The sequence below is a fragment of the Convolutriloba macropyga genome, chromosome 7 (genome assembly GCF_964194025.1).
Source record: "Convolutriloba macropyga chromosome 7, txConMacr16.3, whole genome shotgun sequence".
NCBI lineage: Eukaryota > Metazoa > Xenacoelomorpha > Acoela > Convolutidae > Convolutriloba > Convolutriloba macropyga.
This window is the reverse complement of record NC_134474.1, coordinates 12,026,148-12,049,316: the sequence shown is the minus strand read 5'-3', so window position 1 is coordinate 12,049,316 and position 23,169 is coordinate 12,026,148. Positions and strand designations below refer to the sequence as shown.

At 32.9% G+C, this 23,169-nt stretch overlaps 1 protein-coding gene across 19 annotated transcripts in view; it reads right to left on the bottom strand.

The window, feature by feature from the left end:
- The window catches only part of LOC142342608 (inositol 1,4,5-trisphosphate receptor-like), a 175,066-nt gene that overhangs the window by 40,784 nt on the left and 111,113 nt on the right, over positions 1–23,169 (bottom strand). For 16 of the 19 annotated variants that reach the window (XM_075394000.1, XM_075394013.1, XM_075394006.1 and 13 more), the window contains 2 exons: positions 22,669–22,864; positions 13,760–13,771 (listed from right to left, as the gene is read on the bottom strand). In XM_075394000.1, the coding sequence (XP_075250115.1) occupies positions 13,760–13,771; positions 22,669–22,864 (208 nt within the window). The remainder of the gene's footprint in view (positions 1–13,759; positions 13,772–22,668; positions 22,865–23,169) is intronic. The other 3 variants (XM_075394001.1, XM_075394008.1, XM_075394010.1) reach the window with 1 other exon arrangement.

The following is a 23,169-nucleotide window of genomic DNA, read 5'->3' as shown; positions in this document are numbered from 1 at the left end:
TGTGACCTGTCATTAATGAAACTAGGTAACAATAAGACCGAAAAGAAAAAGCAAGATTATGTAAAACTTGTTTTTATCGAAAAAAGTTTATTTCCAAAGACATGAAAGCCATTAGTTACAAAATGAAAAATTGAATAAGTTCGTTTATTCTTCCAGAGGAAGCCCTCGAGACCTGCAATTATCCAGAACATGTCTTACGTCTACAAAAAGAACGTCAAACATGACAAAAATCAAAAATTAATTTACTTTTTTTGTGAAAAACACAAAAAATTCAAGTATTTTTTAAAAAAAAAAACTGGTATATGAGCGAAAAGATAGCCTCCAAAGCAAATAACTCAGTGGAGAAAAAAAATAATGCATTAGATTGATGAGATATGCCGATATTAAGAAAGCGAGCGAAGACGAACGGCAAAATCAAACAACAACAACAAACATTAATTACATCAAAAAATTTATGTCCGTTTTAAAAAACAAAACTTAATAACAAAGTCAAAATAGCGTCAGATAAAACTGTAAACAAAATAAATTCTAATTCACCAGAAAACAATGGTTATTCACCAGTTCATAATAAAGCTTGGTAACAATTAGACAAAAAAGAACAGAAACTTTAAAGCTAGAAAATTCGCTGAATTTAAAAAAAAACAACTAATTTCAACGTAATGAAAACCATTAGGAATCAACTAAAATATCCCATAAGTTTACAATTACCAATGATTCTATAGAAGGGAATTAAGAACTCTTGGTATCCAATTTTTTATGCAGTTACAAAAAGAACAACAAATAGACAACAAACTAAAAATCAATTAAAACTTGCCAGAAAATGCTTTGGAAGCCGTAAAGCCATACTTTGGCCCCCAAAATATGTTCGATTGCACCTTCGTCGAACACCGATAATGTATTATGTGGCCGCTCATTAATGAAAATAAGCAACAGTTAGACAAAAGGAAAAAAAGCAAAATTATGTAATTCTTGTTTTCTTTCGAAAAAAATTTATTTCCAAAGACATGAAAGCCATTAATTACAAAATGAAAAAGTTGAATAGCTTTGTCCATTCTTCCAAAAGAAGTCCGTGAGACCTGCAATTATCCAGAATGTCTTACGCCTACAAAAAGAACGTCAAATATGACAAAAAATCAAAAAATTCATTTACTTTTTTTGTGAAAAACCCGTGTGGAAGCCAGTAAAGTCATAACGAACTCTCCTAAAACATTAGCTTTTGTGACACTAATCCCTTTTGACACCTTCCCCTGAATTGTATTATGTGACCTGTCATTAATGAAACTAGGTAACAATAAGACCGAAAAGAAAAAGCAAGATTATGTAAAACTTGTTTTTATCGAAAAAAGTTTATTTCCAAAGACATGAAAGCCATTAGTTACAAAATGAAAAATTGAATAAGTTCGTTTATTCTTCCAGAGGAAGCCCTCGAGACCTGCAATTATCCAGAACATGTCTTACGTCTACAAAAAGAACGTCAAACATGACAAAAATCAAAAATTAATTTACTTTTTTTGTGAAAAACACAAAAAATTCAAGTATTTTTAAAAAAAAAAACTGGTATATGAGCGAAAAGATAGCCTCCAAAGCAAATAACTCAGTGGAGAAAAAAAATAATGCATTAGATTGATGAGATATGCCGATATTAAGAAAGCGAGCGAAGACGAACGGCAAAATCAAACAACAACAACAAACATTAATTACATCAAAAAATTTATGTCCGTTTTAAAAAACAAAACTTAATAACAAAGTCAAAATAGCGTTAGATAAAACTGTAAACAAAATAAATTCTAATTCACCAGAAAACAATGGTTATTCACCAGTTCCTAATAAAGCTTGTTAACAATTAGACAAAAAAGAACAGAAACTTTAAAGCTAGAAAATTCGCTAATTTTAAAAACAACTAATTTCAAAGTAATGAAAACCATTAGGAATCAACCAAAATATCCCATAGGTTTCCAATTACCAATGATTCTATAGAAGGGAATTAAGAACTCTTGGTATTCAATTTTTTATGCAGTTACAAAAAGAACAACAAATAGACAACAAACTAAAAATCAATTAAAACTTGCCAGAAAATGCTTTGGAAGCCGTAAAGCCATACTTTGGCCCCCAAAATATGTTCGATTGCACCTTCGTCGAACACCGATAATGTATTTTGTGGCCGCTCATTAATGAAAATAAGCAACAGTTAGACAAAAGGAAAAAAAGCAAAATTATGTAATTCTTGTTTTCTTTCGAAAAAAATTTATTTCCAAAGACATGAAAGCCATTAATTACAAAATGAAAAAGTTGAATAGCTTTATCCATTCTTCCAAAAGAAGTCCGTGAGACCTGCAATTATCCAGAATATGTCTTACGCCTACAAAAAGAACGTCAAATATGACAAAAAATCAAAAAATTCATTTACTTTTTTTGTGAAAAACCCGTGTGGAAGCCAGTAAAGTCATAACGAATTCTCCTAAAACATTAGCTTTTGTGACACTAATCCCTTTTGACACCTTCCCTTGAATTGTATTATGTGACTTCTCATTTATGAAACTAGGTAACAATAAGACCGAAGAGAAAAAAGCAAGATTATGTAAAACTTGTTTTTATCGAAAAAAGTTTATTTCCAAAGACATGAAAGCCATTAGTTACAAAATGAAAAATTGAATAAGTTCGTTTATTCTTCCAACGGAAGCCCTCAGGACCTGCAATTATCCAGAACATGTCTTACGTCTACAAAAAGAACGTCAAACATGACAAAAATCAAAAATTAGTTTACTTTTTGTGAAAAACCCGTGTCGAAGCCAGTAAATTCATAACGAATTCTTTAAAAACATTAGATTTTGTGACACCAATCCATTTTGAAACCTTCCCTTGACAAAAATAATGTCATCTTTAACCTTTAATTAACGAGACCAGGTAACAAACAGACAATAAAACGAACAAAATTGCGAAGTTGAAATGTTTTTTTTTCATTTTGTAAAACAATTGTTTTCAAAGTCATGAAAGCCATTATCTATTTTCTAATATCAGAACATCGGCTCATCTACTCTTCCAGGAAAAGCCAATCAAACCGAGTCATTGCACAGGAAATTAAATACGACTAAAAAGACAAAGTAAAAACGACAGACAAAATTATAAAATTCAATTAAATTCTTTGAGAAAGTATTGTCGAAGCGGTAAAGAACCACAATCTATATCTTTACGGATTTAAATATTATCAATTGTGCGTTATTTTGAACGGGAAAATGTGATTTATGAACTGACAATAACATGATAATTTGACAAAATTAGAAAACATGAAAAATGGGCAAATACCTAAAAATTAAAAAAATTGTGAAATCTAGTAGTATCAAAGCCGGAACACCATAACTTAAGGCGTAAAGCCGCAATAAATACTAATATTGAATTCAGCAGAAAGAAGGAGCACTCGTTGATTGCTGACAATAAGCTACAAGTTGACCAAAGTAAGAGAAAAATGGAGGCAAATTTCAATAAGCCATTTTTTATTTAAAAATCAAATATTTTAAAAGTTAAAACAACCATAAGCTTTCAAGCAACAAACTAGATAAATTAATCTCGAGCTAATTACGAAGCCAATAGGACCTATCACTAGTGAGCTTCGATTTGAAATGTATTTTTTATTCAATTAATATAAAAAAGATCGATTTTTTTTTAAATAAAAAACCGACTGATGACAATCCGAATTATTTTTGGATTGTAACGGTCCAAGATTGGTACGGAACTAGTCCTGCTAATGTTAATTGTCCATTAGGAATACTTAATTTTTGCAATGTCATTGATATAGATTTTTTGTTTCTTAAAAAATCAAAAGTAAATGCTGCGGTTTTGATAATCAACGAATAAAGTTAGCAAAAAACGGCAAAGTTTTTTTTACAGAGCACTCTCAACGGAAGTTGAAGTGGAATTAGCTGCCTTTTCAGTGTACAAAGATTGTGTTAGTGGTGTTTGCGTGTGCACTTCCTGCAAATTTAACCAGAGTGGACTATAGAAACTTATTTCGTGCTGTTTTTGAAGAAAAAGTCTGAATTTTGTGAAATTTTTAGCCAGAATTTGTGACAAAAAAAAAATCAATGAAAATAGCCGAAAATGTACTTTGTCTTTAAACGTAAAATCAACAACATTCTCATGAAAAATTTTATTAAATTTTATCAAAATTGGCAAAAATTTAGTCAAAAATTCCGAAAAAAGGTGAATGCAATCAACGGAATTCACTCTATTTTCTCGAAAGTTTAAACCTCGATATCTCCCTGTCAAAAACGAAAATAAAAAAACCTTTTTAATTCCATATTCTAAGCTGGACAAGCTTTCTAGTGATACCAGTCTCAACTCTCTACGATGAATATATCGATCGGCCAAAAATTGACTGAACAAAAAAGAACCAGTTGAGTATATAGTTCCTCCCCCCTCAAGAGAGGGTCGGAACAAAAACGTACGCCGTAGTCATATCTAACTTGGTCTATAATATATTCTTTGACATGAAAGCTTTGAAAAATCATTTAAGATTAGCAATAAGTCAACAAACGTAATTAAGGCCATTTAATTAACACAAAAGAGAAAAGCCAAAAATTTGGCAGACTAAATAATTATTCGAAAACTGTTTTAAAATTGCATACGAAAATAAAAATCAAAGCTGACTAGTTATTGACTACTTCTCCGAAAAAACTCAATTGAGCCGTGCACTCTAAAATTCTGACCAGCATCAACGATTTGAGGAACTCAAATTAATAAAGAAACAACTGAGAGATTGCTGGAAAACTTTCAAAAGTAGGAAATTAAAATGATCACAGGGAAATATCAATGAACAAAACACAGCAGTACAATTCTTAAAAAGCACACCAGCTAACCGTTAGTAGCAACACAGGAAAATATTTTCACAAAATTAAAAAATATCGAAAACATCTAAATTGTAGATACTTTTGATGTTAAGGTATTGAAAATTTATAATTCTCATCAAAACTCAAGAAGCTGAGAGATGAAACTTGATAGCTTAAATAAACCGTGACTGACATTAAAGGTACAAGCAGAAATAGGCAAAAGATATTCAAAACTTCCTAACCTGCAAAACGTCAAAGAGAAAGACTTAAGAATTCATTTTATTCTATTACCACATTGATTCCAGTGTTCTCAAAACTTCATAAAAATTATACCAATTTCTTCAGAACAAAATCTTCCAGTCAAATGCTACAAAATATCTATGCACAGGTCAGCAACAACCTGTTTGGACAATTAGGAAAGCAACCGAGGCAATAACATTAAAAAATCGAAAAATTATTCAAAAGCGCTGAAAATCATTGCATTATTGTCCAAACGCAGTTTTGTGTTGTTAAAACCCACTTATTGCACATTTCAGAAGTAGAAAGTTAAAAACGCGTCTTATTTAAAAATACATAATCAGAGCGAAATATCAATTAAAAACATAGCAGGACAAGTCCTGTCCAGCAAACCAACTAACCTTTAGTAGCCAAACAGAAAAAACATTTTCACAAACTCAGAAAAACATATCAAAAATGGCATCTAAATTTTAGATACTTTTGATGTTAAGGCATGCCTTGAAAATTCATAATTCTCATCAAAAACTCAAGAATGCTAAAAGACAAATCTTGTTAGCTAAAAGAGACCTTCCCTGACATAAAAGGGACCAGCACAAACAAAAAAAACAAACTAACCTGAAGTAACCAATTAAACTTCTAAATATTTATTCTAGATATTTCTAAAAATTCATCAAAATTCTACCTATTTCTTTAGAACAAAAATCTTCCAGACAAATGCTATAAAATACCTATCCCATAGGTAAGCAGCAACCTGTTTGGGCACTTAAGAAAGAAACGCAGGCAACAACCAAAATATTCAAAAATAGAAAATCTAAAGCGTAATTCAAAAAAAGTTTTAAAAAATCCTGTCCAGCATACCAATTGACCTTTGAAGCAGATAAAAACTTCGTCAGAAATTTAGAATATCTAAATTGTAGATACTTTTGATGTTAAGGCAGCATTGAAATTGTATATTTCTCATCAAAAATTCAAGAATGCTGAAAAGATGAAACTTGATACCTAAAAGTAACCTTGACTGACATAAAAGGCACAACCAGAAATACAAAATCAACTTGCAGTAATCAATTAAACTTCTGAAATGTTTAAAGTTCCGAAAAATGTCATTTGTCATAAACCAACATTGTCTGGCTACAATCTATCCATGAACATTTAGTCAAGATCTCAAGAGATTTCAAAATTTTATAACTCGCAAAACGTCAAAGAGAACAAAAACTTAAAAAACAAAAAATTGCAGTATTTAACTTATTCTAAAAAATACATTTGTAAAATAACACAGTTAACTCAAGAGGGCTTCAAATGACTTTATTAGAGATTATTATATAGCACTGAACAAAGTGTAAAAATAAACAATTTTGGCGGACTTTTTATTTGGCGACTTTTTGCAGTGAAATTCCGCCACTTGGGTTCAGCTGTTGTGAATGAGAGAAAATTACATCATGCAAAACAAAAAACTCAAGGGCGTAAAAGTCAATCGAGAAGTCAAAACAGTCAAGCACCAAAAAGATAACACGTTTACAATAAATGCTTCAAAATTCGTTCGAGAACAACTAAACGCCTTACCTTGGGCTCAAAACATCTATTCCCCATATATTTAGGAACTTGCTTTAACTTTAGCAAACTTTAGCTCATGGAGTTCATTTCAATTTAATGCCCTTGGGGCAGCTTTTCCGAAAACTCAGAAGTCATCTAAAAATGTAAACACATCTTTAAAGAATCCAGCGTTCAAACCATCAACATTTTTTGGATAGAAGAAGAGTGCCTAAATAATGGCCGTTTGAGTAGTTAATGTCAACAGATATCAATGTAATTGCAAAAAACTTGAAACTATTATCCTCACTTAGTTAGCAAATCAATAATTCTTGCCAAACTATTCGTGACATTGTCATCTCAATAACAATTAGCTCTAAGGACAAACTGACCGTTCCCAGAAAACGGCTTCTCTCGATATCCATGCCAAAAGTGCACAAATAGCCTCAAAAATTAATCAGCAGCACAAGTGGTCTGATAAAAAAAAGGACCTTTTAGAGTGAGTCAAGTCGTCTCCACACAATTTTGCTACGAATCTTTAAGGCCGACAAAATTTTTTAACGTACACAAGTAAACTATGAGAAAATGGAGATCTATACAAAACACATGAGATAGCATCTATTGATAATACCGCGGTCGACTCATTTCATCTCTATTAGATGAGTTATTTCTGACTGATAGTACCGAAAGTGCGATACAACGTCCTGACAGAAACACCGAAAATAATAAACGCAACGAGAAAAAAACAAGTCCTCCGTAGTCATATCCAACTTGGTCTATAACATATCCTTTGATTTGAAAGCCTTAAAAGAAGCATTTAAGAATAGCACTAAGTCAAAAAACGTAATTGATGCCATTTCTTTAACACAAAACAAGAAACACAAAAAATTTGGCACACTAAACAATAATATTCAAAAACTGTTTCAAAATTGCATAAGAAATTAAACATCAAAGCTGACATTAGTTAATGATCACTTCGTAGCACAAAACTCTTAACAATTGAGCCGTGCAATCTAAAAATCTGACCAGAATCAACAGCTTAAGAAACTTAAATTAATGAAGAAACAACCGAGAGATTGCCGGACAAAAATTAGGTATTTCAGAAGTAGAAAGTTAAAATGAATCGTGTCAAACAAAAATACACGATCACAGGGAACCATCAATGAACAAAAAACAACAGTACAATCCCTAAAAAGCACACCAGCTAACCGTTAGTAGCAACACAGGAAAATATTTTCACAAAATTAGAAAACAATATTGAAAATACATCTGAATTGTAGATACTTTTGATGTTAGGGCATTGAAAATGTATAATTCTCATCAAAACTCAAGAAGCTGAGAGATGAAACTTGATAGCTTAAAGAAACCTTGATTGACATAAAAGGTACAAGCAGAAACATTTAAAAAAACAAATTCAACTTGAAGTAATCAATTAAACTTCTAAAGTGTTTAAACTTCCGAAAACAGTGAGTCATGTGTCTTACAAACCAACATTTTCTCGTTAAAATTTACCAATAAGAAATTATTCAAGAATTCCAGATATTCAAAATTTCCTTCCATTACGTCAAAGAGAAAAATTTCAGAAGTCATTTTACTCTATCAAATTGATTCCAGATGTTACTAAAATTTCATCAAAATTATACCAATTTCTTCAGAACAAAATCTTTCTGTCAATTGCTACAAAATAAATATGCCAGAGGTCAGCAGCCACCTGTTTGGACAATTAGGAAAGAAACCGAGGCAATAATATTCGAAAAATAAAAAAAAATCAGAAAAAAATATTAAAAGAGTGCTTAAAATCATTGCAATATTGTCCAAACTCAGTTTTGTGTTGTAAAAACCTGCTTATTTCACATTTCAGAAGTAGAAAAATAAAAACGTGTCGTGTTTAAAAAAACATAATCAACGCGAAATATCAATTTAAAACATAGCAGGACAAGTCTTGTCCAGCAAAACAACTAACCTTTAGTAGCCAAACAAAAAAAACTTTTTCACAAACTCAGAAAAATGTCATCTAAAGTGTAGATACTATGAAAAATGGCTTAATTCGCTAACATTTAAGTAGGAACACCTTCCAAATAAGAAATCAAAAAACAAAAAATGATGAAATGTTACCAAAATTTCCAATATCGATTAAAATTTGTAAGGAAATTACAACTTTCATCGCAAGCCATTAAAACAATACGACAAACGCTGAAAAAGAAATTTCAGCAAATAGGCAAGCCAGCACTAAATACTGTTTTTCAAATTGTTAAGAACCTTTTTAACGCATATCGTTAACACTAAAATATTTACAGCTATTTTCATTCTAAAAAAATAGTTCTTTTCAACAACAATCTCCTTTTCAAAATGAATCTCAAAAATTAAAACGCTTGAATGAACAGATTGATCTCCAAGGAGGGCTTTTAATCTCCGAATTAACGAAGCTCAAAAGTCCATTTTAGTGAGTACGACTAACTTCTAGAACAAAATCTTCCAGACAAATGCTATAAAATACCTATCCTATAGGTAAGCAGCAACCTGTTTGGGCACTTAAGAAATAAACGCAGTCTACAAGCAAAATATTCAAAAAATCTACAGCATAATTGAAAAAAACGAAAAAAACAAATCCCGTCCAGCATACCAACTAACCTTTGAAGCAAAAAAAGCATCGTCAGAAATTTAGAAAAAAAATATCAAAAACAATATCTAAATTATAGATACTTTTGATGTTAAGGCAGCATTTTAAAATGTATATTTCTTATCAAAAACTCAAGAATGCTAAAAAGATGCTTCTGAAATTTCTAAAGTTCCAAAAAATGTCACTTGTTATAAAGCCAACATTGTCTTGCTAGAATCTATCCATGAATATTTAATCAAGATCAAGAGATTTAAAAATTTTATAACTCGCAAACCGTCAAAGAGAACAAAAATTAAAAAACAAAAAATTGCAGTATTTAACTTATTCTAAAAAATACATTTGTAAAATAACACAGTTCACTCAAGAGGGCTCCAAATGACTTTATTAGCGATTATTATATAGCACTAAACAAAGTGTGAAAAAATACTACAATTTTGGCGATTTTATATTTGGCGACTTTTAACAGTTCAGCTGTTGCGAGAAAATTAGATCACGCAAAACAAAAAACTCAAAAAAAGTCCGCCGTAGTCATATCTAACCTGGTCTATAACATATCCATTGACATGAAAGCCATTAAAAAAATCATTTGAAAATAGCACTTTCAGAAGTCAACAAACGTAACTAATGCCATTTATATAACACAAAACAAGAAATACAAAAAAATTTGGCACACTATCTAAACAATTATATTCGGAAACTGTTTCAAAATTGCACACGAAATTAAAAATCAAAGCTGACAATAGTTATTTATTTCTTCTCCGAAAAAACTCAATCGAGCCGTGCACTATAAAATTCTGAGAAACTCAAATTAATTAAGAAACAACTGAGAGATTGCCGGAAAATAGTGAGAGGTAATTCAGAAGTAGGACTTTAAAATGACTTGTGTCAAACAAAAATACATGATGACAGAGAAATATCAATGAACAAAACATAGCAGTACTAGTGAGCAACTTTGGTTGGATTTGATGATTTGGTTGAATTTATTTATCAATCCAGAGACTATAAAGCTTAAAATTGACCAAAAACCAATTTACGTTCGGTCCAATGATTTACTGGCTCACTTTTTCATCCCGCTTTTCTTGCCTTGACAAATTTACTACAATAGCGATACGTAAACCGAAATCCATTTATTTGAAACTCGGGATAAAGAAATCAGAAGTCCCCTGTGAAAAATGAAAACGTACCCGGCAGATTGCCGAAAAATAGCCGCCGTTGATTCACATAACCCCATTGGGATTGCAACAGAAAAAGAAAATTGACTTTTAAACAAACAGTCTTAAAGTGCAAAGGTTTATATTTCATTTCGTAGTTAGGCATACTCCTGTTTCTTAATGAGAGGATACGGCGGCTAGTATCAATACCAATAACAATTGAGATGGTGAGATGGTAACAAAAACATAGCATAGCCGGCAGGTTGCCGGAAAAAAATCGTCGTTGACGCTCTTGACGCACATCGGGATTCCAACAGAAAAAGAAAAAGAAGAGATTGAAAGTGACAAAAATTTTTCATAAAGTTTCAAAAATTGTTCTAAATCAGTGTGCAGTTTGTTAGATTCTAAACCTATACTTACTTCAGCTTCTAAACTGAAAGTTATTAAGCTTAATACTAATATCAGCTAGCAATCGCTCTAATGAACTTTGATAACGTAATTCACTATGACTTTAAGACCGGGCTTTATCGGTTTATCTCGTTTCTTTTACTTTGCTCTCTTGACCTTGACTGTATTCACTACATTGCATAATTCAATGCGTAAAAGAATTCAAAATCCATTCAGTATAAAAAGCGAGTGAAACAAGTCAGAAGTCAAACGTGAAAATCGTGACTTATGTAAAACGAAAAAGGTGATCAAAATGTAAAGCGAATTAAAAGGAGAGCGCCTAAATAGCCGTTTGAGAGGCTGACGGCGGCTATTAATAAGAACAAAATTTAATTAACGGCCACCAAAAAGGGGCTTTATGGGTCTATTCCGTCTCTATTTTTGATTTGGCTTTTTAATGTCTCCGTTCATTAATGTCTCCGTTCGTTTTAGATTGCTTTGCTGAGCATCTGCTCTTTAAAATCACAGAGCAGAATGAGCGAAGAAAGAAACTAGCCGAGAAGATTTCACGCCAAATGTCGAAAAAGCAGCAAAATGAGGTAAAGCAAAACAAATTTTCATTCGACGAAGTAAAAAAACAACAGATGTCCTGACATAATTCAAAGAATGTTCATTGGCTAAACAAACGATTAGTACTAGAGTGGATACAAAATCACTTAAAAAAATCTGACCAAAAATTGAAAATATTAAAATCAAAGTCATATTGCCGCATGTGAACAAAAAACAAAATCAAGAGAGAGAATTTTTTCAAACACCGTTTTCTCACTCTACTTTGAAATTGGGGTGTAAATATACGCAGAAAACCATTCGCTTTTTCGCTCCACTTTCTGCTGCGACGTGAACAAAATCACTTCTCCAATTTGACTTCAAAAATCAGAAAAATGTCTGAACAGAAATGCCAAAAAGACAGCCTCCAGTGCAATTCAAATTCTTTGAATTGTAAGAAAAACAGCAGGAGAAGTTCTGAAATACAAAAAGACGTGACTGAAATACTGAAAAGCACTGCAACACACGAGCAAACCAATTGAACAATGCCAGTCAAACAGAAACACGGAAAAAACCCATCCCACCCATTAACCCGCGGACACGCTTGAAAGAGAATCAGTGGTCACTAAAGACAGAAAAATGACAACCACTTTAAAAAAAATTAAAAATTACAAATTTTTCTAAATTGAAAGCTGCCAAATTTCGCAAAATAAAAATCAACTAAAACTTTTTTGTCACTAGAATCTGTCCATTGTCTCATCTACAAGCCCAAAAAAATATGAAGAACGAAAAACTAAAACATACCCGGCAGATTGCCGGAAAATAGCCGCCGTTGATTCCAATAAGCATGATTGGGATTGAAAGAATAGAAGATATCGAAAAAAAAAGATTTTTGTACACAAACATTTTTAAGTCCGATTTATTTTGATGGCATTTCGTAGTTGAACATACTTCTGTTTCTTAGAGAGATACTACTGGGGCTACTATCAATACCAATAAGCATAAGAGATGGTAACTAAGACTTATAGGAAGGACGTTCAAATAGCGGGCATCTAAAATTGGGCTTTATGGGTTTATCCCGTTTCTATTTCTGACCTCAATTTATTCTCACTCTGTTCATTTTGAATTGCTTTGCTGAGCAGCTGATGTTCAAATTCACTTTTAGCAGAATGAGAGAAGTGAGAAACTAGCCTAAAGAAGTCAAAAAGATTTCACGCAAAATGCTGAAAAAGCGGCAAAATGGTAAAGCGAAAAAAAGTTCGACGAAGTAAAAAAAAATAGGAGCGCTATAATAGCCGGCTGAGAAGATGAGGGCGACTATTAAAAAGAAAAATTTTCGAAAAATTATCGAAAAAAGTTAAATTTCCAACTTTATAGTAACGTTGCTGACATTCCCGATATTAATAACTCTAAAAACCTGTGCATTGCCACTAGAAACAATGCAACAACCTATTACCAAATCCTAGAGGAGTTTCACTGGCCCCGGAAAATCAAACAATTCAAAAAATGTCAACAAATGGTCAAAAACTGGAGGACAAAACCATTTTGTTGAAAAGTAGCCAAAAATCATGATGTTATTACCTTTATCTCTAAATTATCTTTAATTATCTCTAAACCGCTTTCTTCCTATCCGGACACCTTTCAGAAGCCAATCTTTAAGCCCTAAAAAGTTTCATCTGCCCTGGATAGGAGAGTTTGAATGCAGCGTGCTTTAGCTGGGGGCATTAACTTCACGAAAGATATTTTATGGCCTCTTAGAGCTCATAATAGAGAGCTTCTACGATTTGAACCGAAAAATGGAATTTATTTCGGTGCAATTTTCAACGGACTCTCAGGAGAAAACTTCCTCCAATTGAGTTCAGCTTCTTAAAATCGTGAATAAGATCAATTTAAATCACGCAAAGCTCAAGTCAAGGATGTAAAAGTCAATCGAAAATTCGGAAACTGTGCAATAAAAAATTGGACATAAAAAGGAAACAAGACGACCACATCTGCGTCAAACTTCGTTCTGGAGCAATTACACAAGCAAAGTTTTGTTCAAATTTTGAGACTATATCCCAACCAGAAAACGACGAAAAAAATTATCGGCTTCCACAATTCGTTTATCAGCTTTGAAAAAAACGTGATAAATTCTATGCGAGTCCAAAGCAAACGCACCCTTCCAAGTTGAAGGAAAAACTTCCGCAAATTTTTATTAGTGTCAGACATCTACTTCACACCGCTGGAGTGAATGGCAAGAAATTGAATGCAATTCACGTAACATCAATAAACAGTTGCAATAAGTTGAGAGATTATATATGGCAGGTGTAGAGGAAAAGATGCTATCTGGTTTAAGTCAGTGCAGTCAGAGAAGACTTCCAGACTACATTTAATCATTATTAAGTCAGTTCGAAGAGAGAATTGAACCCAATTACTGAGTTTATAGATTATGATTTGTGTATTATATATGCATATGTAATTGTCCTTACTGTTGCTCCAGGCTAAAACAATACACACCTCAGCAACTCTGCTAACAAATACCGTGAGGACCTATCTTGAAAACCACATAAAATAACCATGTATGCTTCCATGATGCATTGTAGCATAGATTCCACATGACTTTAATAAATTCGGTTTTCAAATCTAAGGACATGTTATTGTTATTTATACAAAAACATCACTTAAATTTGAGAGAACATCAGAAGGCTTAAATAGCCTAGTCGACTGATGCCTTGAATCAGTTTTCATCAGCAATTAATAGTGACCTGTTACAAGCACTTAAGAAATAATTCTAGGTTGCAACGAAGCATTGAATTTTTTTGCAAATAAGGTAGTCAAAGGATGTACTAAAGGATATTTGAGTTTTACGATATATGCAAAATATTTCATGTCATAATAATTTTTGATATAGCACGCTTATTTATCAAATAGTACTCGTGTAAGATAAATGCGTTATTAAAAACGACTCTAATCGAGACATTTCAATTTGCCTAAGTTTGACGATGACTTATAAGATACATTGTACTGTATATATAAAACTATCATATACTATGTATTACATGACGTTACCAGTGTCATTTTAAGAACTGCCAACATGCCCTTTATAACGCAACACGATTAGCATAAATTTAATTTCGGTGTCGCAATAAGAAGCTGCTTCGAAGCTATGTCGTAATACAAAATCAGTTATATATTGAGGGCGAATATCATAGAAAATAGTATATACTGCCCGGGGATACCATTTTCGCGGATAATTTTTTTTTCTCCAAACTCCACAAAAAGTACAAAATATTTTGTACCAGTTTAAAGCAGAAGTCGCGCAACAGAAATTGCAATATTGCAATTCTGTTAGCGACTTGTGAAATTGAATCCCTTGGCAGAATTAACTATTATCTATGTTATTACACTACTAATAATGGCGATGATTGCTTTCTAGGTAGCTGAACAGGAATAACAGTCTATGGTTAAGCACCTACGATGAAGCTCAACACGGTTTGGATGAAAAGTAGCAGAATTTTTATCGATTTACGATTACTATGATCTGATATCTATCCTCTGAGATGATCACAAACCGAATTAAACATTGACCACAAAGTCAACCACTTGTTAAAACAGAAGCGAGGTAAAAGCAAACTAGCTCTTGTATCAAAATTATCCAACGGCTTTACCAAACCAGAAGCCAAGGAGATAAGAGCAGACCGGGATGGGAGGGGGTTTGGCAGTGAAGGTGTAGTTGGTGCTATCAACTAACTATAGAGCTCAATTACTTTGCTGGAGCGTTTACAACATCGAGGCTTAACTCTACAAGATTGATTTCACTTGTGTTATTTTTGTATCATATCAGAAGTTTAGCTCGTTCAATTTCATACATCAGTCCAAGATTTTCTTAGCCATTCCTTGACAGTTGATTTGTTTCCAAACAATAAGATATTAGATTTCTAATATAGATTTTTCAAGAGCCTCCTTTTGCAAAATATTTCACAAATATTCCAGAAGAAAAACTTCCTCGATGCAAAAGCTTTAACAATCACTACTTCAACAAAACTAAAATCCTATTCCAATTGTTCACTCAGTTAAATTTTGAAAAAGTTCCTGGTCTCAATGATCTGAAAAAACAAACCGACTACGGTCGGAAAAATTGATCTCGAATGACAGGCGGCGCATATCAATTCAGGGGCTGTAGCCTAGATAAATTTCTCTTTATGGGTGCGATAACATCAGCAGACGGTAGGATTCCAATCCCGGCCTCCTGAATCCGATCCCGTCATCGAGAGGTATTAACCACTCGGCTATCAGGGCCATGTCATCGAATCTCCAACAATCGGTTTTGATTAAACAACAAACTTTATTTTGTAGTGAGAGCAATTAAAAACATACCCGGCAGATTGCCGGAAAATAGCCGCCGTTGATTCCAATAAGCATGACTGGTATTGAAATAACAGAAGATATTGAAAAAAAAGATTTTCGTACAAAAACATTTTTTTAAGTCCGATTTATTTTGATGGCATTTCGTAGTTGAACATACTTCTGTTTCTTAGAGAGAGGCTACATGGGCTAATATCACCACCAATAAGCATTAGAGAAGGTAACTAAGACTTATAGGAACGACGTTCAAATAGCGAGCATCTAAAATTGGGCTTTATGGGTTTATCCTATTTCTATTTCTGACTTCAATTTTTTATAGTGACTCTGTTTGTTTTGAATTGCTTTGCTGAGCAACTGATGTTCAAAATCACTTTTAGCAGAATGAGAGAAGAGAGAAACTAGCCTAGAGAAGTCAAAAAGATTTCACGCAAAATGTTGAAAAAGCGGCAAAATGAGGTAAAGCGAAACATTTTTTTATTCGACGAAGTAAAAAAAAAAAATAGGAGCGCTATAATAGCCGGCTGAGAAGATGAGGGCGGCTATTAATCACTCAAAATCAAGTGCGAGAAAAAGTTACCAGAGAAGCCGGAGATTGTTCTCGAACAAAAGCTCAAAACATTCAAGCGAAAAAATTGCATAAACAACATAGCCACAAAAACTCCGGAATTGACTACAAGTCGTATCCTCAAAAGAACTGGCTTTTCAAATAGCTAATATCTCTTGCAGAAAGCATCAATGAGGAGAAAACCAGGCTCAAAAAAAGAACAAAAGAAAATTTGCGAAAACAAATTAACATGAACAATTAGGTAGGAAAATTCCATTTATTTTAATGTAGTACAAACACAAACACAAACAAAACCAATGTTTCATGCAATCAAAACTAGTTATTGAACTACCAATAAAGAGCCAAGCCTAAATGAGCCCACAGAAATCTCTATTTTTGAAGAAAAGGAGAAACATGAGAAAAAACTGTGTAATCAATTTTTTCTGTAAAAGTGCATAGAAAGAGACAACTTTGTAGCAAAAAAATATTGCATCCTTTGCAATGAACAGAACCTAGATGCACGGGGCAATTAACAGTAAAATCAATAAAACAATTCAATGGCCAAAAATTACAAAAAACTACAAACCAGCAAAAGAGTTGAAAAAACTTCGAATTAATCAACAAAAAGACAAAAGAAACAGAATACAATTCACAGGCCAAAATCGTTTACATCAAAACTAAGACCCAAATAACATTCGTAGAAAACAATTATCAGTCAAAACTTCAAAACGGCATTTAAAGCGAATGTCAAATGAAATCAATTCCAAAAAAAACATACCCGGCAGATTGCCGGAAAATAGCCGCCGTTGATTCCAATAAGCATGATTGGGATTCAAAGAATAGAAGATATTGAAAAAAAAAGATTTTTGTACAAGAACATTTATTTTAATGGCATTTCGTAGTTGAACATAACGTACTTCTGTTTCTTAGAGAGAGGCTACAGTGGCTACTATCAATACCAATAAGCATTAGAGATGGCAACTAAGACTTATAGGAACGACGTTCAAATAGCGGGCATCTGAAAATGGGCTTTATGGGTTTATCCCGTTTCTACTTCTGACTTCAATTTTTTATACTGACTCTGTTCATTTTGAATTGCTTTGCTGAGCAACTGATGTTCAAAATCACTTTTAGCAGAATGAGAGAAGAGAGAAACTAGCTTAGAGAAGTCAAAAAGATATCACGCAAAATGATGAAAAAGCGGCAAAATGAGGTAAAGCGAAACTTTTTGTTTATTCGACGAAGTAAAAAAATAGGAGCGCTATAATATCCGGCTGAGAAGATGAGGGCGTCTATTAATTATAGTTAATTCGAAGTACAAAAAACTAGTAAGCTTAATACTAATGTTAGCTAGTGAACTCTAATGAACTTTGATAACCTAATACACTTTGACTTAATGAGCGGACTTTATCGTATCCCGTTTCTTTTGATTTTGCTTTTTTGACATCGACCAAATCAATACCTCGCGTAATTTAACGCCTGAAAGAATTTAATTTCCATTCACTTGAAACAGTGAGTGAGCCAAGTTAAGATCCTGAAAATACGATCCTGAATTGCAACCCAACGAATTCAATTAACTAATTAACCAACCTGACACGTAACACTTTTACAGCAATGTGAAACTGAAACAGCCTCAAAACTCCATGACCCTATATATGCGAAAAACTAAACAAAAAACTAGAAGCAATTTGAAAATTGTTATTGCCAAGATCTAGTGCGTTGAAACACAACAATAACTATAATAATAGCTATAATAATGATACGCAACAATAAAATAAGTAAAAAAATTCATTTAATTAAAATATTGATTATCTTTAGAATGAGTACACAATACAAAATGGCAGACAAAGCAAAAAAAGAGAAAGTTATTGGAATTGAAAGGAATCAATTTTCGAAAATCAATGGATTCAAACAAAAATAAACACAAATACATTCCACAATGCTTAATCAGAGCAAAACATAAAACTTTTAACAACATAAAAAAATTTGAGCAGGTCTAATGGCTGAAAAAAGAAATATAAAACCTAAAATGAAGGTAAGAAACACAAATTCCTATAAGCAATTCGGAAACAAACGGCTTCTCAGTCAATAAAAACTAAGCCAAAAACTGCATCAAAATTAACTAAAAGTACACCGCACAACAAAGCCAATGAAAACTGTATTGTTTGAGACTGAGTGACAAGATCACAAGAACAACAAAAAAGGAAGTTTAAAAAATCAACTTCATTTTGTTGAAAAGAATGCGTCACATTTAGAAAACCAAAGATATAAACTCAACCAACAAATTCGATTCACTTTTTCGCAATAGCAACTAAGGAAACCTGTGATAAACGAGACTAAATAAAGACAGATCAATTTTCCCAAGAACAAAAGAACTGAATTATGTTTCTGAAAATTAACAACACAAAGTCAACGAAAGAAATCGCTACGACCTTGAAAGTTTCAATTAAATAGATCTGCCTTACAAACCTTGATTTCCTTTCACTATTGATAACAAATGATAAGAAACAATAAGAACAACAAATACATGCAAATCCCAAAAACTTGCAAATATTTTTTGAAAACGAACAGCGTATAGTTCATAGACAGCAATAGCTACAAAATGAAGGCGGTTGACTAAGCATCTGATAACTTAGCAACTGAAGATATCCGTCATTAACGAAACTAAGGGACTAAACAAAATATCTACAGTAACTCAAAATTCAAAGAAAATGACAAGAGTTCTTAAAAAACAGCTAGTGTCAAAGTCAAAAATCAATAGCCTCAAACTGAAAAAAAAAGATCAATCAATTTAATCTCTATTAGGAGCATGTCCCTGGTGCGATTAAATGAGCAGACAGCAAGTGATAATGCCTGAGTAAAAGAAAAAGGGTGCAAAATTCAAATATTTTGCTGTTTGTTTGTAATAAGTCAAATTGAGAAATGTCAAAAATACGCTCTGAAAAATTGTTAAAACATCAATTTCTCACTCCACATTAAAGGTAGATTGACAAAAACATGTCTGACCTACTCGATATTTCCCTCCCTCAACTACTTCAGCCTGACTAAAGTCACCACACTAATTTGAGTTCTCAAGGACGTGAGTTCTCAAGGTGAACAGAGCTTAAAAAAGAAGCACACCAATACAATCCTAAATAATTTGGATTGCAAAAACGTGGCAGGACAAGCCCTGACTCAATCCAAGGAATTTTCATTGACTAAACAAAAAAATGACCTTGTCAATGAATTAACTATGTATGGATCGGAAAATAATTTAGATAACAATCAGTTAAAAAATCGAAAAAAGAGTTTAAAAAATCAATGTCAAAATGCCGAATGTGAACAAAAAAGGCCACTACAGAAAACCGTGTTCTCGCCCCACTTCCTGTTTTGGCGTGACCAAAATCATCACTTTAATTTGACTTCAAAAATCATGAAATTGTGTGAACACATCTTAACGAACAGAGCCAGAAGAATTCCGGAAACGACTCGAAGTAGCGAATTGACCATCTTCAGAGACCTATTGAACATCCTAAATATTTAGCATCTTTAAACAATAACATTAAAAATACCATTAGACAAACTGACAAAAACTGATAGCATCTAGTAAAATTTATTTTTAGTTGCGACTCCGAAAAATATTTGCAAAAAGACCATAAAAAACAAGTATTTTGTAGCAAAATATTACCAATTGATAGCCAATCTAACAAATAGGTTTATAAAGAGAAAACCGAGGAAAAGGAACAGAATTCCCCAACCATCATTCCCAACCATTTAAGTTCTATTACATCTTCTGATATACCAGTCACCACCCAAAACTTGGAGAAACATTTTGCAACGTCATTTTGGATCCCAACATTCAACAGCACCGAAAATTTGTTGCGAAAAAATTTCCATTTAAGTTAAAACTCTGTGAAAAACTTCAGAAGAATTATTTACAGAACTCAATAAAATAGCGTGAATGTTGAAAGACCATAATGAAATCGGATTTTTCCTCTCGTGGTCAGAAAAATTTCAATTGTAATGCAATCATTTTCACAATTGATCGCTAAAATCCCAATCACGAGAACAATTAAGTAAAGCGAAAGGCGACTGTCCTTCCTTAACCACTAAGCTAAATATTACTACATCTATTAGACTTAATTATTATTAAGCGAAGCTGAACTGACTAAATGTTTAACTAAGTGCTCAGTAGTGTGACAAACAGGAAAAAAACACGTTTAAAAACAGCCATTTGCCTATGAGAACAAGGGAATAAGCTGAAAAACCTTGGGATTTAAATTAATCCGAATTTAACTATTATATTTGAATCACAGACTTACGCGACTATCTTTCTACACAGTTTTGGTTAGATTGTACTGTCATGCTTTTAATTCAACACTGGAGCGTCGAATCCTAACAAAAAGTGACACCTTGCACATAATTCTTTGACAGCTAACAGCGATTAAAATACCGGTGTTTACTGCTTCCCGATCAGACTATCCAAAATTGTGTTAACCATAGCGACAATAATTTATATGTACTCAATATTCACAAAAATCTGGTTGTAATAATGGGCCGACACTTTACAACATGAAAAAAAAATTGAGCAAAATTTTTACTGAACATACAAGTAAAACAGATTGAGCAAACAATATAATATGGAATTGAAACAACTAGAGAAATAAGATAGACATATTGCCCAACAGTCCTTTAATGTACCACTAGATTTTCTGGGTTAGCTTCGGCCTGTCAATTTTATCAGATACATACGTTTTATAAGGAAAAAAAACCAAACAGAGCTTTTTCAAAATTAATATTTGAAATCAAAAACTCAAGACTCTAATACTCAAAGATTAGGGCATATACGCTTGGCACTACTTAGATGCACACGACTGACCTTCAATCAGTAAATGCTCGTAAAATTTAAAGTTCATTAAGCGGGTTCAGAAGTCAATTTTTTATTGAGTTAGTCACGCAATTGACGTAAAAGCAGAACAAATGACGTCACAAATTTTAACAAATTTTTCAAAGCACTCGAAGTCACTGAAATTGAAAAAATCAATGGTCGCAAAAATCATTGATGGAGACGACGAATTAAAAAATTTAAAAAAAACCACGATGCCCCAATAATAGCCGCTATCGCTTCGCGGCTATTAATAAAGTTTACAGATCTGTTTTATATATGTTTTTACTAAAACGTTATCAAGAATTGAACAGAGCTCACAATCGAAAACGGAAAATCGTGAAGCCGCCAAGCATTTTGAAACATTTCGTTAGGGTTTAAGAATCTGCCTATAGTGTTGATAATATTAAAGGTTTCCAATACACGCATGATACAGACAGTGCTGATCTGCCATATCTCATTCCAAAGGATAATTATTAATATTAAAGTAAACCCACTAACGTCGGAAAAATGCTCTCGAATGACAGGCGGGGCTATTGAATTCAGGGGCCGTAGCCTGAATAATTTTTTTTCATGGGTACAAAAACATCAACCGAAGGTACGGTTCGAACCCCGACCTCCTGAATCCGATTCCGTCACCTCGACTGAGGTATTAACCACTTGATAAGAATCGGCTTTATTTGAACAACAAACTTTATTACAGAGTGAGCAATTGAGATCATGCATAGATCAAGAAGTGCGTGAAAAAGTCACTTGAGAAGTCAAAGATTATTCCAGAAGAAAACCGCAAAAACGTTCAAGCAAAAAATTTGCATTAAAAAGACACACACATTTAAAATAATTGCTTCTCATTTGATAGCAATTAAACGCTTCTCTCCGTGAAACGTGCCAATGAACAAATTGAATCACATTCTTCATAGAACGAAATCACGCGGTAGAACCACGAACCCAACAAAAAGTTGAAAAACATTTCTCAAAAAATCCTCTGCAACTTATTGCCCTGCAATTATTAGAAATGTTTATCAAAAGACTTCAACTTAATTCAACCTAAATTACTTAATGTTTAATTGAGCGAGCAAAACTCTGATAATTCTGTTTGTTACCATGAACCCAATTTTTCCTGCCTATTCAATGAATTGAATAATTTGTAACTATATTATGAAGAGAATATAAACAAATTGGAAGGTGAAGAAACCATTTTCATGAAATTGAACAACGTTTTCTCAATGCTTTTTTCTATATGCTCAGTAAATATTTCAGACAACTAATTTTCGAAGTATCGAGTTATTAATGGAGAGCATGTCCTTCAAATCGAGTAAAACCATTTATAAAAGTGACGAAAACCCTAAGTGCTAAATTTACAAGTGCTCGCGACAATTTTTTGCGACTGATTTCCTTTACAAAATTTTACTGGATAGTTTTATGGGACAGTTGATATAATGAAAGCAGTTCCGCTCGTACTCCTATATTATCTGACAGAAAAGGTCACGTACGTGTGTTGATTAACAACACGCTTTAATAAAATTTAAGCCTCTTTCGAGCATTTCAACTCATTCCAATTTGTTTCCTAAGTTATCTGTTTTGATATCAATACTGTCACATGCAAGGCATGCAACCAACCCCACCTTTCTTCAGCTTTGTGGCCCCATCTGTGTTTCCACTCCTGGTAGTCTGTCTCTGACTGTGCGAGTTGAACACCTCCCCAGTTGACATTGAGAAGTGACTCTTGATCTCAGCCTCCGCCTCCTTCATCTTGTCATAGAACACTTTGAAGAACTTCTCTCCATTCGCCTCCTTCTTCAGAATGGCCAAGATCGAGTTCTGAACAAAAATGGTGTATATTTCTAAATTTCTATTTTCCGTCTAAGAAAACGCCCCTGCTAAATAAATCGAATTTAACTCAAGTTTTGCCTAACCGCCTTTTGTAAATATATTTTGCTTTTGTTAAATTGCATTATGACTCTACAGGGCAGCATCACACGAGCCTTAGAAGGCTCTCTCGTTGATGCAGTCCTAGCCTTTTTTCCCCGATGTGTATTTATTTTACTCAAGATAAATTCAGTGCTCTAAAAGTTCAAATTGAGTGCATAAAAGCAAAAAATAAAATGATATGCAAATGGTCTTTT